Here is a 17,038-nt window from a genome sequence, read left to right on the forward strand (position 1 = left end):
CAAACCATACTGAAAAACTAGGCATACTGAAAAAACTAAAAAAATTTGAAAATAAATTTGTACTTGATAAAAATGGTGTTCTGCTCAAGATCTTGGTAAATTTTGTAGTTTGCAACACACATTAGTTCTTTCAATTTGACTTATCTTAAGATTTAGGCCTATGGCCACTTACTGGAACTATAAATGTTATTGAACAAGGTTTTTATAGAATGTGATCCACCAATTTATTTACACCCAGATCTCCAATTATTGCTTCACACACACACACGGGAAAACAGTGAAGAAATTATGCTGAACAGTTCACACTTGATATATGTGTCACTTGCACCATGAGCGGTTCATTATATTATCATCTTTATTCCTATTATTCCCCATTAAAATGCAGTACACATTATTGCAGCTTTATTTATCCCTAGAATTAAATATTAAATGAAGTAAGATTATTTTAGCTGGACATTTATTTTGCAAGGATATTATGCGAGTGATAGATGGGTGGTGGATTCAATTTTTTTTTTTTTTTAAAGTAATGTATTCAAGCATTGACTTTTACTCTTTCTTTAATCACATGGTCATTTAGCAACTTAAATGTATTCACTGAATTATTACAGTACATATTAACATTAATTAAAGAACAGTACAATACTGAAATAGTGTATTCAAATTTAGCCATACATACTGAAATGTTTATTTGGTTTATGCTTTTTAAGAATTCAGTATTGGTGATGAATATCTCAAAAATATTATCTTAATGAACTTTATGGGTTTAGCTACGGTAATTCAGTTGTGTTTCTTGGAGCACTCTGTTCAACTTACTTTACATTAAGCAAAATTTAACTTCTCTCTCCATCACTTACCTCGAAACTTTTAACAAGCTGTTGGCTCTCAATATTCCAAACATGAACATTGCCATTATAGAGCGAAGCCAACATCCATGGTTCTGTTGGATGGAGGTCAACCGATTTTACACGATCAGACCGTGCTGTTAGCTTCCGCTTTACATCTAAACGCAGCGGCTGTGTGAAAAAAAATTTTTAGTCCTGCAACACCATGTTTCCAAATTCAATAAGCATAAAAATGAATGCAATTTTGTGATGAAGATTTATACATTCAATTAGATTTAAAGTTTAATACTTCATTATTATTATCTGCAATAGTAATATATTTATTAATGGGTAATATTTCTTTACCAAAATGACAGTAATAAGGTAAATTAACTACTGAAAGAAAAACATAAGTATTTTCTTGTATATGGGCAGCAAGTCCTTTCAAAATACAGTACTGTATTGCTTTTCCAATGAATAAAACAATGCAGTAGTCTCTAAATTAATTGCTACGACATTGCTAAAAACTTTTATTTACATGTTTTAATATCCTAATAATCAGAACTAAGAACAGACTACCATATATGAAGATCACTGAAGATCATAGCTTGCCATTCAAAACCAAAGGATTAAACCAGCTGTGGACACATTGCCATTTGACCCCTCACATCCACAGGGTTTACAAATTACATTGTCTTGTGTGACATTGCATACAAGGGGTTCATGTACAATACTGTACTTAGGCTTACTGCACATAACAGTGACACATGCCCTTTAGTGAACATCAACCATGGGTCTATCACCTGCTGTAACTCAAGACAGAACACTATTTTTTTTTATATATATATATTTACATTCACAAGGTACAGTAGGTTTTCTAACAATATTAGTGCACATATTTCAAACTCCAGCGCGATAAAATTATCAGGACAAATGGCGAAAACCTTTAACAAGCCGCCAGCTTCCTGTCCTTGTCGAGGCCACTGAAGATAGTGCTCCTCAGGTAAATTCAGGTAAATATTCTTCTGCAAAATGATGATATAGAACAACAATACAAAGTTATCTGAAAATGATATAGTTCAGTACATTTTTGAGCAGCTCCTCACCATATCATCCATAAGACAGACGGGTTTCCGTCTTACCGTCAAAACTTAAGCATCAAAAGTTCAAGACACTACTAAGTCAGCTGTCAACAGACCCGGTCCACATGATGACATGTCACTACACATCTCCACACTATACCTCTCCCACTCACACTCGAGGCTGTAGCCTCGCACCCATCATACTTTGTCATTATTTACTTACCATTGTGGTTTATGTATAAATATCAATATTTATCAAGAACACAGAACACAGCCCAGATCTCCCTAGAGTGCCTTCCGACGTGTCAACTACACGGCGCATGCGCCCTGCTGCCTCCTGTTCGCAGCTTACTTCGAACCATTCATAACTTCTCGAACACTATTCAATGTCTCGAACATTACTAAACTGTAATTTTGTACAGGCTTTTGTAGCCTCATTGAAATTGAAATTGAAATTGAAATAAGTTTATTGAGGTAAAATACACACAAAGGGATGAAATTGAAATTGAAATTGAAATAAGTTTATTGACAAAGGGATGAGGTAGCTCAAGCTATTCTCACCCCGTTCAGTACATCGTGTTAATACATTCATATAAACACATCACAAACAATAAACATATTACCAAACATTCTAAGAGATAAACATCTACATTTCCTCCTTTACACAAGTAGTATGGTATCAGACGTACACACAAATACTTTTATGACCTAGGTATACTGCATAGACAATTTGCAAGAGACGTGCAGATAATTCAACAAAATATTACAGTCTTGGTGCAAAATTCTTGTATCTCTCAAGAATATCATAAACCTTTCCGTTGCCTCATTGTAAGACTGTTCGAGACTTTGGTAACATTATTGTTGTGTTCGAGGTCTCAGAAGGAAGGTTGAGAGGGTCGAGAGGCTTCGTGGCCAACATCAACATTAATGAAAAGCACATCAGGACAAGATGTTTGAATTCCTACTCAAATATTCACTAAGGCCGTGTATAATTCCCATCTATCATTAAAACAGGTACGATTAATTCTTGCGATTAAAATTCCCGTCTTTGTATTTGTTATGCGTCAGTGTAGGGCAGCTTGAGCGGTATTAATAGAGGAGGTTCGTCATTGTGACAGCAGTGAGGAAGATACATTAACTTCACGTGATCACAGGAGCAGCCAGAAACCTCTTTAGCATTATCGACATCTTGCCAAACAGGTCGCAATGGTCCAGAAATTCGAGGTGGAAGGTTTTGATGCCTTTGTGGAGAAAGTTGATTCGTTAAAGACCTCAGGGAACCCGATCTTCGTACTGTTCTCTGGCTCTAAGGATGCCAATGGGAAGAGTTGGTGTCCGGACTGTGTGGTGGCTGAGCCAGCCATCAAGGCAGCGCTGGACAAAGCCCCTGAGGATGCTGCCTTCATCTACGTGGGTGTGGGTAATCGAGACTTCTGGAAGGACAAAAAATGTGTGTTCCGTACTGACGCCCGCACCAAGCTCAAGTGTGTCCCAACCCTCATCAAGTATGGAGGCCCTCAGCGCCTGGAGGAGGAGCAGTGTGCCCAGGCTGACCTGCTCGAGATGCTCTTTGAAGATGCTTAATTGGTTGCCTCTGCATGTGGGTGTTGATTTTCGGTCACCTTCAGCCACTTTCATTATTTCCCATCTCTTGATTTATTTCAGAAATTTAAGTTCGATAGTTATATTTAAATTAGCACATAATAAATATTTGTCTTTATATGAAGCACTTGGCATAATGTTGCAATTTGTTACAAGAACCTGTTTTTACAATGCCAAAAATTACTTAATGTAGTATATTGGGCAAGTTTTTGAGCTAAGGAATAATTCTTCTACATTGTAAACTTCTATGCCATTTTATACTCTTTAGTTGCTATACTTTCCTCATATTAATAATTACAGTCTTTATTTAAAAAATGCCATAATGCATACCCTTGAAATGCATTTGTATCTTCAGTTCAGGAAGAACTCGAAGATTTCAGTAAAGACTGCATGCAAAGAAAAGATCTCTGTAAAGAATGCATGCAAAGAAAAGATCTCTGTAAAGAATGCATGCAAAGCAGCAGATAAATGCAATACAATATACTGTAGTACTATAACAATTCTGCAATTGTTATAACACTAGACAATGGGTTCACCCATTAATTGTTTTGTCCAAAAGTAAAAGTATTTATTGGTCTGGAATTGGACAGTTCATTTATAAATTGTAAAATCATAAGTTTTGTAACTTGGTAATTTACATAGGATACTTTAAACAGTATTTTGCAAATATAGTTAATACAGTTCATGCAGTGGGCCATTTTACATGTAGCCAATTAAAGTCTCACAATTTTAAAGTAGGAAATACTGTACAACCATAAAACAGCATAAATCTATATCCGTTTAAACATTAAAAGTTTGAGTTGCATAAATATATGTATTCAATTTTTTTTTTTTTTTTTTTTTTTTTTTTTTTTTTTTTTTATAATTTTACATGTTGGCATTGAGAATATTTTAACCAACTGCGTTAATCATAACGTTTGCTTTGGTTATTCGGGACACCCTGGTGTGTAAAAATACAAGGTTTCCATTAAAACAAAATACTATAAATTAGACTAAGCAGACCTGCTATGCTAAAAATAAGATCTTATCATGACAGTAGTATTTTATACTTGATGAAATGTGTTATATACAATACTGTAATAAAATGTTAGTAACATTTGTTTTGTCTTGCTTCCTAAACTTTATGTGCTGTACTTTGAACTAACTCATATGCAGTAGTTAATATAAATTAATATAATATATTTATATAAGTTAATATATTAATATAAGTTAATACTGTATAGTTAATATAAATGTGAAAATAAGGATTAAGGACTTGCTCGAAATGCTTTGCGTGCTAGTGGCTGTACAAGAATGTAAGAACTCTTATATATATAATTAAAAAAATAAAAAATACAGTATTTAAAACAATTACTAATACTTGCAACAGTTTTATGGATGGGTTTAATCAAATTCTTAACTTGCATTTGTGAAAAGTTTGCAGGAAACATGTTTATGGATAGAAAATAAATCGCATTTACTTCCATATTGCTGTGCTAACATCAAGTTAAAACCAGGCTTATGTCACCATGATTGTATAGTTTCCATCTTTATTTTTTTTTTTTATTTTTTTTTACATATCCTTATAATGTTTTAAATGTCCAAAATATTTACAGTAATGTAAATTTTCTTGGGTCATATGACAATTAAGTTGATATGTGAAATTATGTTTCTCATTTATTTAAATATTAATAATCTTTGAAATTAGTGGAATAAAACAGCATATTGAATATATTTTGAGTTTAGTTTCTTATCTTTGAGTTTTATATAGCAGTGCTAATACAGACACCCACAATGACAAATCATAATCTTGTTAAAATTACATAAGTACTATGCAGAAAAATGCATTTGAAGAATTGGGGAATGCTGGATGCATTTTTGACTCAGTTCACCAAGGCCACTAGTGTTGGTGGCTCTCGGGTAAACCCAGGTTACAAGAAGTAGTAAGGTGCCATGAGAAAGCTATTGAGGATATTTAAATCTCAATTCTATGGTTTGTTTTAATTTTGATTTTGCAAGATTTTTGTTCACTCAGGTATGGCCCTGCTACCTTTTGAAAATGAGCTTTGAGGCTGGAGACGTGAAAAATATGTTAGGTGTGGTTGAATTTTCTTGCAAACATGTTCATTTGACAGTTGTCTATCATAAGTGATACGTGAAATTAGTCCATAAGGCACGGGAAATGCATCCTGGAGGCATTTCCGGTTAGAACGAATTGGGGTTGGTAACATAGTTCATTGAATCAAGGTTGAACTGTTCTAAAATATAAACAAAACAGGACACTAAAACACTGAATCTGAAAAAATTATAAAAGGTTTATTATGAAGTACAGTAATGCTAAAAAAAATATTAACATAATATGGCAACATTAAGCTGTAATTGTATGAAATAGCTAAAGTGCAAATAAATTTTTGTGACTGTTAATCAAAACATTTCAAAGATGTTTCACTGATACAATATCTAAGTGATAATGAACTTTGTCATAAATTTTTTTTAACCCCAAGTATTTTATTTCCACCGTGAACTGGAGGTCAGTTTTGGATAAAGTACCACTAATACACTGTAGTCACAGTTCTTCATTGTATCTGATATATGGCATTCAATCAGCACATTATGTGGATAATACTAAATGTTCTCTAAGCACTTCAAAAAAAATTTCATCTCATTGTTTTACACATTTCCTCCCTCTGTATACCATATAGCTTATTCTCTGTTTTGCCATTGGTGAATTTAGGTGGAGGTAAATCCATACACAGGTGATGAGATGGAAGATGCACACCTAGTGGTGTATAGACAGTTACTCTCATGAAGAACTCGATATGGGTGAGCTTACATTTAGAAATCTAAGTCATGAGTGAACTCCCACAGTATCTGACCCATCTATCATGTGTGTTTTCTTGCACCCTTCTCTCATGCATAATAAATACTTGACTTTAATCTTATTTCATAAAAAGGTTTATATAGCCTAACTAAAAGTTGCAAATGCATGTTAGTATCCATCAAATAACCCCTTTGCCCCATGGTCTTGTCAGTCATTTCTAAAAATACTACCTGTACTTATTTTCAGAAAGCCAACCCATCCTTGCAGTCAGTGACAACAGACTTTGACAAAGGAATATGAACTCATGCTGAAGTATGTCTCCACCACATAATCAAAATGTCATAAAGTATGGGTAAGCTGTAATACCTGCATGTGGTGTGTCATTAAGTGAAAAATTTAAAAATTTCTTTAAGAACAAGTATATTTACATACAGTATTAGACTATGCTGTATGCTTCTAATGCCACTGTGCAGCACATTACAGTACAGTATATTCCTACTGCATGTCACTAATCAAGTTTTATTAGTTCCATTTTTGTCTGTTGCTGAAGCTAGTGAGTTAGTTTCTGAATCTTTAGTTATTTGAGATAGAGCCAAGTTTAGTACAAGAGTTGATTGAACTGTGTGCTGCCACGAGGAAAGATTTATTCCAGTTGATTAAGAAGGTGAAGCAGATGCGGACTTGTCACAACTGGATGAAGCTAAGGTGCATAGTGTTCCTGTGAAAATACCAAATTGGGTTAACAAGAGATAATGTATTAGAAAAGCAAAAAGAAATTTTGAAATGCATAGAGTAGGGCAGGCGGACAAACCCCCCAAAAACATAATTTACATTCTTTTGAAAGGAGAAGAGTAAAGGGTGACATTGTTGAAGTATACAAAGAGTAAAAGGGTATAACAAATTACTGTAGATATAAATAATGTCTTAAATATACAGTACAGTATATGAACACAAAATATAATATGAAACAATGGATAAAAATTGGATAAGTTTAGATTAAAAAAATACTTGGTTAAATACTGGTTTGGAAAGAGGGTAGTTGATCAATGGGGACAAATTACAGGGAAACATAATAGACACGGGATCACTTGATTGTTTCAAATGTAGGTTAGAGTTAGAGTACATGAATATATTTGGGTGGATATTGGGGCTACCTCATATGGGCCAATGGTCACCTGGATGTGACCATTGGCTCATGATCATAGGTGAGAACTATGGATGACCATTTCTCTGGAAAATGAAGAATAACTTGCTCAAAATATTATTATCCCATTTTTGACTTTCATTGGATACCAAAATACTATATACAGTGTATGTTAAACAAATAATGTGGCATATTTAGTTTAGATTATAATCTATTTATTGACTATTTTTACAGAAGTTTTTGTGAATAGATCCAACAACAATCAACACGATGAGAGTGACAGGCTTAATCCCAGCACGATTTTTAACACTGACATCACATGTGGTGCTGTTGATTAGTGTGTTACTGTCTAGGGTAAGCATCTTGTGTTTGTGGACTAATGTAATCTAGTTTAAAATATGATTTTGTTTTAAGTGCTTAAAAATCAGTGGTCTAGAGGTACAGTAGTTTCTTGACTCTTTTTTTTAAATAATTACCTAAGTGTAGTTACAGGACGAGACTACGTTCGTGGTATCTCGTCTTTTCAGCACTCTTGTCATATAATGCTTTGAAACTAATGATGGTTTTGGCCTCCACCACCATCTCACCTAACTTGTTCCAACAATCTAACACTATGAAAGTGACTTTTCTTATATTTCTTCGGCAGCTTTGTTTTGTTAGTTTAAATCTATGACCTCTTGTTCATGAAGTTCCAGGTCTCAGGAATTCTTTCCTATCTATTTTATCGATTCCCATTACTATTTTATCCGTAGTGATCATATCGCCTATTTTTCTTCTAACTTCTAGTTTTGGCATATTTAATGCCTCTAATTTGTCCTCGTAGCTCTTGTCCTTCAGTTCTGGATTCATTTAGTTGCATGTCTTTGCACCTTTTCCAGTTTGTTGATGTGCTTCTTGAGATATGGGTACCATACAACTGCTGCATATGCTAACATAGTCTAACACAAGGCGTGAACAATTTCTTTAGTAAGTGTAACATAAATATAGCAATATCAGTATCCACAGAATTATAATACACTGTATTAATAATTTGTTGTACTGTATTTATTATAATAAAATGTGTTTAATATGTGTTATACAGTATATGTACTGTATTGTGTTAATCTACAAATTACATTTAGTAAAAGCTAGTATAAAAATAATCAAACATAATATACTGTATATTGGTAAATATTTTGAGCAATACATGAAATCATTAAGAGATAGACTAATATTATTTATTTATTTATTTATTATTTATTTATTTATTTATATACCTGTATATACAAGAAGGCAAATTGGGTTTATGAGAGTACATAGCATTGATGATTTATATTCTTGTAAGGCCACTAGCAATATCTTATAACATAATGTGTACATTTTGTACAATTGGTTAGTGTTGCAAATAAATAAGTGAAAAGATATGGGATGACAAAGTTGGCGTCAATTACTGAAAGAAAGGATGGGATTTGCTCAACTAAGAGTCTCTGTATATCATGTTATATGTGCAGCGTGTAATGGTGAAGGTTTCCAGGAAACATGAGTTACATGGTCGAGGACCGGGCCGCATGGACGCTAAGCCCTGAAATCATCTCAAGATAATCTACATATTCACCTAAACACTTCAATTGAAACTGCTCAGTAGCCTAGCATATATATGATTAATATATTTTGATTGCAGATAGTACAGTATATAATGGCTCCTGCATTTTTGCAGGTCTAGAAACTAGCTGTATGGAATTATTTGACTTAAGGCCATTCTGCACATTACTCATTCTGCACCTCATAAATGCAATCATTTTTAAAAGTTAATATTTTTATCAGGATACTTCTTTGTTTTATCTTCCTTACATACTTATAACAAAACTAAATTGGGTTCATAATAAGCTGTTACATGTAATTATAAGTGTAAATAATTATTGTTCAATTTACAGGAGGAAAATGTACTTGCTTGCTTGCCAGTGAGCTACACAGAAGTGGAATACAGGAGGCATGATGCAGAGTAAGTACCACCCATTCATCTTGACTTAAGACAATTACAGGCAGTGGCAGTCAGATGAGATTTATTTCCTAGAGACATAAAAATTCTAAAATAAGGGTTTGAGTTGTCAAGGGATATTGAATTTTGGAACCAGGGCTTGTATGGATTCAGAACTTCCATAAAAGTACAGTACTATAAATAATTTTGGAACTGAACATTCATGAATAATTAATATGTCTATGGATTATGTAGATCTAATCTTTAAGTTAAGCTAATGTGCCTTAAGACTGAACTAAAATTACAGTACTTGGAAACAAAATTAACTGCATTATCAATTACAAAATTGACTAATTTTGCTTAACTATATAGTAATTACTTATCCAAAGAACATAAGAATTAGGAGAGCATTGCAAAAGATCTGTTGACCCATATTAATTGGGTTCCATTAAATACATGTTCTCTCATCCATATACACATCCAGTTTATTCTTGTAACCTGTTAAACTTTGTCTCATTAATACAAGCTGGCAGCCTATCCTACTCATCTCCAACCTAATTTCAAAAACAGGACTTCTCTATGCCCCTCCTAAATAAATATTTATCCAGCTTGTTCGGATGTTGTGGGTTCTGATCTGTTCTGACAGTATTAGTTGGCCGGATAGGGGTACGCTCCTCTCTTTACATTCCTCACTCGTCCTGTCTAAACTCGATTATGGTTGCCCTGCTTACTCGTCCGCTTCTTCTACTCTTCGCCGTCTTGATGCTTTGCACCATGCTGGGTTGTGCCTCAGCTCTGGTGCCTTTCGTTTGACTCCTGCCCTCAGCGTGTATGTTGACACTGGATTCCTATCTCTCCAGGATCGCTGTGATCGCTACTGTCTTTGCTATCTGGCACAGTCCTTGCAGCATCCTTCCTCTCGCTTCTGTCGTGCTTTGACTTTTACCCCTCCTGTAGTTCCTGTTCCTCTTCACCACCTCCCTCTTTCTGTCCGGCTATCTCGCTTACAGGACTCTCTTTCCATTCATCTTTCTCATATTTCTCCTTGTATTGTTCCTTCTTTGCCCCCATAGAGGGTCCCCCTTTCAAAGTTTTGTACACCCTTGACCTGCATTACTAAAGCTTTTACTCCTCCTACGGTTCTGAAACGCCCTTTTCTTGAGCACTTTCTTCACACTCTTGCTCCGTTTTCATCTTCACTGATGGGTCTAAGTCTGCGGACAGTGTGGGCTACTCTGTTGTTTTTCCTAACCGCACTTGTATGTGTCGCCTCCCTTCGGAGACTAGCATCTTCACAGCGGAACTTTATGCTATTTTTTATGCTCTCCGTCTCCTGCTTTCTCGTTGTCAATCCTCCTTTGTGATTGTAGTTGACTCTCGTAGTGCTCTCATGGCTCTCGGGTCCTTTAATCCTGTCCATCCGGTAGTCTTCAAGATTCAACATTGGCTGTTTCTTATCTCTTGTAAATTTAAATCCGTAGAGTTTTGCTGGGTTCCCAGCCATGTTGGTGTTTCTTTAAATGAGCGTGCGGATGCGGCTGCTAGTGAGGCTATCTTCTCTTGTCCCGTTTCCCATAAAGGTATTTCTTTTTCTGACTTTTATCTGGTTATTCATTCCTCCATCCTTGCCTGTTGGCAGGGTTGTTGGTCTTCTGTTGTTGGTAACAAAGTTGGTAACTTTTATCTGGCTATGCATTCCTCCATCCTTGCCTGTTGACAGGGTTGTTGGTCTTCTGTTGTTGGTAACAAACTGTGTACTCTTAAGCATTTTGTATCCCTGTGGCCTTCCTGCCACTGTAACCGGCAGTGGGAAACGGCTCTAGCGCGGTTGCGTCTTGGCCATACTCGCTTAACTCACGGTCACTTAATGGAGCACTGCCCAACTCCTTATTGTCCAAATTGCATTGTCCCTCTTACCGTCGTGCATATCCTTGTTGAATGTCCTGACTTCCAGGACGAGCGTATGTCTTGCTTTCCGACCATCCCTCGCGGTCACTTGTCCCTCGATAGAATTCTTGGTGAATCGGATACTTTTGATATCGTTCGCCTTATGCGTTTCTGTTCTCGTATTGGCATCCTTGGTGATATTTAGCGCCCTCTGATTATTCCACACATTTGATGGTGCTACATAGCCTTCCCAGTTTGGTGCCTTCTTTTGATAATTACTTCTGACAGTATTAGAACCCTGTTTATATTACTTCGTTTATTCCACTTACCAGTACTTATTTGAAAATCTTAATCGTTTATCCCCTTGTCCAGCATCTCTAGCAAGTGTGGATTGAGACACTTAAATCTGTCTTTGTAGAAAAGGTCCCTGATATCAGGTATCAATCTTGTCATTCTACTCTGTAGTTTCACTAGAGTGTATGTCCATTCTCTAGTACAGAAGTCAGAATTGCACGGTGTAGGCCTAGTGGGGCCTCACCAGTGCTAGATACAGATGGAGGAGGATATTTGCACTTTTGTTCCTGATACTTTTTATTTTAAATCCCAACACCCTGTTTGCTTTATTTTGTACATTGATGCTGTGCTGTCTGTACCTTATGTCACTATTCACCATGGGGTCCCAAATCTCTAAAGTTTAATTTAATCATGACTATGTTATTGATGTGGTATCAATACATGTAATTATTCTTAACCCACATTATACAATTTGTATTTGTCATCATTTAAATGCATTTGCCATTTTTCTGCCCAGCACTAGATTTTGTTCAGGTCTCTTTGCAGTTCATTAGTCTTCTTTTGTATTCACTAGATGCCCTATCTTTGTGTCATCTGCAGATTACTAATATTTCTGGTCACTCTAGTATCATTGTCATTGATGTAAATTATGAAAAGCAGTGGGCCCAGTACAAAGCCATGTGGCACACCACTCTGCCTGTAGTCAGTTTTGAGAAATCTTTTGTTTGTCAAGCACTGCCTAAAGTCAGGCTTCTTTGGTGATATCTTGCTCCATCAGAATTGCAACAGGCCACAAGTGCTCATGTCCATTACAACCTGATTGATCCAGCATTTGCTGCAGGAATTTTTCCATACACAGCTGCCTCTTGAAAATATCCATTACTAACATCCATCCGTTCTTGACTTCACTTCATTTATGATTGTTCTCTGTACTGAAGGTCTTACTGAGGTCCAAGTACTGTATACAACAACATAAAGTAATTTGTTATAAGACTTAATTGGAAGAATGCATTGATGCTGATAATCATGTTTTCTTGTAAATCCTTATTTTAAATACAATGCAGTCTCATGGTGAATTGTTATTACTACCTTTACTATTTGTAATACTACTAAACCACCAATTAAAAAATATGTAAGGCAATGACTGCAGACACAAGTGTTAATTCAAATGTATTTATCAATTTTATCAGCATGTGGGTAAGGGGAGAGGAAATATGACTCAATATACAATTAATTGGTATGTTGCTTGGTTTGTAGTCAATGCCATGCTGTAAACAAGAAGCAGGTAATATGGTTTATAGTTATGTAGCAACATGTACTGAAGGGTGTTTCTTCTCATGTTCACTTTTATAATAGCTCATCATTTGAAGAGGATGCATAATAATTTTGTATTTGTTTTAGTAAAATATATTTCTTTCAGATTTCTTGGTGGATTGATAGCAGGCCTGGCTCTGACTGCTCTTGAGTGTATTGGCTTCTTCACCGGTGTCTCCATGTTCACAGGATTAGTTTCACTTATATGTATCCTTTGTTGTAATAACAAGAGACTGCAGACTTACGGAGCAAAAACATTATAACTTGATGTTTTATCTGCTTCACCGACTTTCTTAAGAGTACATTAAAAAGAATCAATCAGCTTCTGATATATATATTGCTTATTTATTGATAGTTCAGTACTGTATATATATTGTACTTGTAAGAAACTGTATTGTATACTTACAAGAACTGTACTTATAAGAAGCATATGTTGAGCCAGTCACAATATGTATATGCTAGTATAGATGTTACCAAGTCACCCATAACCAATTGTTACTTCTCATACACTTCTGTTTCCCCAACAAAGCTAAAAAGATAAAAAACAGTATCACAGTTTTGAACAATTGTGTTCATAGAAATAAAAACAGTCCCAACATCAACACGTCATTGTGTTCTTTTCATGTGACAAAAACTAAATCAAAATTAAATGATCATAAATATGACTGGAACATGGAATACAAATAATGTTTTGGTTCATCATAAGATTAAAATTAGACAAGTCAGCAAAATGAAGGAAACTATAGTAAGTGTTTAGTGCTTGAAAATGCTCTGCATATACTGTATATAAATTTCCATGTTTATGTATGAATACTCCACTATCATGTTTGAAATGTAGTTTATATACAAAAAATATTTATATTTATTAGTAGCAGTAGTATTGCACAAAGATCACATTACCGTGACGTATCAGTGAGAAAATCAGTAGGAGTTATGAGGAGGACTCGAAACTGCACACTGTATGTGCTTAAGAGTACCCAGTGTGTAGGTTGAAATCCTCTTCATGGCTCCTACTGATTTTCTCATTACTATTGCAGTATTATAATAAGAAACAGATGTTAGACAAAGTAGGCAAGGATGGGTCTCGAGGCTTGGTGCATCTCCCCAAGATATGGCTGGAGCAGCACTCAGCTCAGGAAGGTACCAAGTTCTCACTAGAAAAGGGCATTCATATACATTCAGGTACTGCATGCCCAGGCACATTTTAATATATAATTAGTATTAACTATCAGAGTACAAATAATTTTCATGATGATAATTTTATCCTTAAATCAAAGATGATTTAAGTACACCAGCACCCTACTGTGATGCAGACATGAAAAATTTAACATTTAATCCAGTTTACCCTATGATTGATTAATCATAAAACATATGACATTTAATTTTAAGTCTTGTAGCATATAATAAATCAAGTTTCATGAAATTTTATTCATGAAATACTTATTGACAATTAACCGTATGTATTGAGTTATTATTTTTATCATTTTCCTTAATAAGATTTAGCTATTGTTTGTCACACTGGAGCCTCCATCAGCTTGGCATACATGGTGATGGACGCGTGGGACTGTCGACTTTATTGGTGGGTCTTTGGGTTATCCTCTGTTGTTCCAGCTATAATTGAGATAGGAGTTATGATTAATGTGTTAATGCTCAAGAAAAATGTGTGAAAATATGCATATACTAGATTTTGGCCTTCTAAATTAGATTCTTAATATTTTGAACTTTATATGGTCAAGCGACTCGACTGTTGGGGCAGTGATCCACACATTCGCCAACAGGTAGGAAAGAAATGCTATGTAATAAAGAACCTTAATAAAAGTTAGGCATTGAAGTCCAACTGATCTGTTCATCATTTCACAGATTTGCAGATAATTTGTAGTTTTCTTTTTAAAAGTAATAATAGTAATAGATTATTGCACTGAGACTTATAAAAGTTAACAGAAAGGAAACAGTATTCTTTAACCTTTTGTTTTTTTCTTTTCCTGCAGTGGTAGAATTTTATTTGTTGGCATTCCTTGTTATAGTTATACAGTACTTGGTAGTTCATAATGTTGTATTTTAAATTTTATTGGAATTTACTGCTTTTTGGCTTTGCAAATTTGCTGCTGCTTTGCTTTCCATTCCTTTTATCATAAGTTGGCTGAATTACAAAGAAATTCATAATATTATTACTGTATTTGATGCAGTACAAATATAAACCATCTAAAGCTAATAACTTGCCAAAAGCTCTTTAGTTTTAACAGCCATCCCTCCTTTTTATGAATGAAAAGCATTTTATACATGATTAAACTGATTAAATTCAAATGTCTCAGAAAATGCTACATTCCCATCGTATGTTCGATGTACACCTCTCTAACTACTTCACTCTAACAGTACTCTAAATGTAAATATTATTAATTTGTATTTGAGAAAATAGTGTTTTATTACACTATTCCAAAATATTATGTACAGTATAGGCTTTATGAGACAGCCACAGCATGGACAGGCATGACTAGTGGATTAGACCATAGCAGGAGAGACTTAAACATGGTCTGTCTTAGGTATAACATATTGGCATGTGAGCCAGGTCTAGTCAAATATTATATATTACGTTCTACTTGGCATGTTATTATCAGGTAATGAAATGTTTCCCGATTCAAATTGGCATGTATATTGTAATAAAAATGGGATTGGAAAGAAGCTGTTTTTTCATTTATCCATGTCTGGTGAGAGGTAAAGTCTTCTCACCATGGGCCTCTGTTTACCACCCCTTACCAAGGATGTAGCAACAGGTTTCTACTTCAGGAAGATTTTAGTTCACAGGAAAGGCTTTTAGAAGTACTGTATTAAAAACTATAGCTCAAGAGGAAATTTTACAGCACAGCTTACAGCAGAACTGTGCAGTCGGCTCTACCAATTGTACCCCAAGTTTAATTCCTGGGGCTGGGGTAGATATTTGAGCATATTTCCTTACATCTGATACCCCTTGTTCCCTTGTACTTCCCATCCCTTGTACTTCCCATCGCATCCTGTGGAAGGTCTGTAACTGGCTTCAGTAACCGGTAAACTTTGATAAACTAAACAGGCTTCATGTCCAACAATAGAAATTTATAAAATTGCTTCTCCTTTGCAGCTAAGTGCAGCTTTTAAATTATTCTTGCTTCAGTATATCTGAAGAAAATTAGTATTTGGCCATCTTAGGAGTCTAATCTCATGAAATTCATGCAGAAAAACATTGATAATTGAGTCAAGCATAATAAATCATTAAATTCTAGGTACACGTTGAGACAATTAAAAACTGCTACACTTAGAATATACCACTACTGTATATAGACCCTTTCTATTAATCTGGAATTGACAAAAACTCAATAGCAAAGTTGTGATACAGGTACTCTGTGGTACTCATCCTTCCCTTGGTGCCCTTAGTATGTTCTTACTGCTCGTTGGTTAGTCCAGGACTGAGTTAAGACCTTGTGTTTTACACTTTAATAATACAGTACTGCATGCAGAATTATGGGAAGAAAAAAAATTATATAGTACTTTATTAGAGCATTTGTAAAGTATCAATAACTTATGTCTTGTTTGTTATATTAACAGTGAACTAATGCAAGCAGAGAGTGTAAGATTGTAAGATGTAAGAGTGAATGAAATTGGTTACACAGAACAAAAGGGAAGGGAATGGGGAAGATATAAAGGAAAGGGAAAGTTAATGAACAGAATGGTTGATAAAAAAAGAGAGTATTTGATGGAATAATATGTGAAAGAGAGGGTAAGTAAAACAATAGAGTAAGTACAGCATAAGGAAGGATCGAGTAGGTGAAAGTGATGGGATCGGTGAAGAAGAGGTTAATGTACGCAGTTGAAAATGTATGGGGGTAGAGGAAATATGAATGTATGCACAAGGAAGGAAGCATGTACAGTAAGTGGCTAGAACATTTGTATGTTCTAGTTCCTTCACACTTTGTGTGAACTAGTGGGAGTGAGTTTAGGAAGTGGAACAAGTGTATGAGGAAGGGAAAGGAGTGGTGTATATGTAAGATAGTGGAAGTGGAGCTATTCAGAAGTACAGTACTATAAGTAAAGAGCATAATAAGAGATGGGTATTGGCTAGAGTCAGCATAAACTATGTTGCAGTACGGTGGGTAAATGCATATTGAT

The 17,038-nt window shown here is 35.0% G+C and overlaps 3 protein-coding genes across 17 annotated transcripts in view; 2 read left to right on the forward strand and 1 right to left on the reverse strand.

The window, feature by feature from the left end:
- beta'COP (coatomer subunit beta') overlaps positions 1-2,257 on the reverse strand; it is a 42,791-nt gene extending 40,534 nt beyond the window's left edge. For 7 of the 14 annotated variants that reach the window (XM_069303569.1, XM_069303567.1, XM_069303563.1 and 4 more), the window contains exons 1-2: positions 2,127-2,257; positions 855-1,013 (exon numbers count right to left, since the gene is read on the reverse strand). In XM_069303569.1, coding sequence (XP_069159670.1) covers positions 855-1,013; positions 2,127-2,129 — 162 coding nt within the window. In that variant the 5' untranslated portion in view covers positions 2,130-2,257. Of the gene's footprint in view, positions 1-854; positions 1,014-1,927; positions 2,069-2,126 lie in introns of those variants that run through there. The other 7 variants (XM_045765952.2, XM_045765948.2, XM_069303566.1 and 4 more) reach the window with 5 other exon arrangements.
- A 520-nt stretch (positions 2,258-2,777) lies between these two features.
- Positions 2,778-15,580, forward strand: LOC123772666 (transmembrane protein 107). Of its 2 annotated transcripts, XM_045765946.2 has the most exons (7): positions 2,837-2,917; positions 6,219-6,307; positions 6,552-6,657; positions 7,684-7,803; positions 9,363-9,430; positions 13,008-13,108; positions 14,405-14,719. In XM_045765946.2, exons 4-7 carry the CDS (start codon positions 7,720-7,722, stop codon positions 14,566-14,568), a joined length of 417 nt encoding a protein of 138 aa, XP_045621902.1. In that variant the 5' UTR covers positions 2,837-2,917; positions 6,219-6,307; positions 6,552-6,657; positions 7,684-7,719; the 3' UTR covers positions 14,569-14,719. The 2 variants fall into 2 exon arrangements, with proteins under 2 accessions (XP_045621901.1, XP_045621902.1); XM_045765945.2 differs by lacking the exon at positions 6,219-6,307 and having other exon boundaries at positions 2,778-2,917; positions 14,405-15,580.
- LOC123772668 (thioredoxin domain-containing protein 17-like) lies at positions 3,006-4,601 on the forward strand. The gene has a single exon (XM_045765947.2). The coding sequence runs from the start codon at positions 3,110-3,112 to the stop codon at positions 3,485-3,487; it is 378 nt and encodes a 125-aa protein (XP_045621903.1). The 5' UTR covers positions 3,006-3,109; the 3' UTR covers positions 3,488-4,601.
- Positions 15,581-17,038: the final 1,458 nt, after the last annotated feature.

Source organism: Procambarus clarkii, chromosome 50, assembly GCF_040958095.1.
Source record: "Procambarus clarkii isolate CNS0578487 chromosome 50, FALCON_Pclarkii_2.0, whole genome shotgun sequence".
Classification (NCBI taxonomy): domain Eukaryota; kingdom Metazoa; phylum Arthropoda; class Malacostraca; order Decapoda; family Cambaridae; genus Procambarus; species Procambarus clarkii.

Bases quoted from the DNA above. Each gene is read 5' to 3' on its own strand.
- LOC123772668 (XM_045765947.2), top strand. From the start codon at position 3,110: ATGGTCCAGAAATTCGAGGTGGAAGGTTTTGATGCCTTTGTGGAGAAA.
- LOC123772666 (XM_045765945.2), top strand. From the start codon at position 7,720: ATGAGAGTGACAGGCTTAATCCCAGCACGATTTTTAACACTGACATCA. The intron at 7,804-9,362 runs GTAAGCATCTTG...TTCAATTTACAG, and splicing joins TTAGTGTGTTACTGTCTAGG to GAGGAAAATGTACTTGCTTG. The intron at 13,109-14,404 runs GTATCCTTTGTT...AATAAGATTTAG, and splicing joins AGGATTAGTTTCACTTATAT to CTATTGTTTGTCACACTGGA.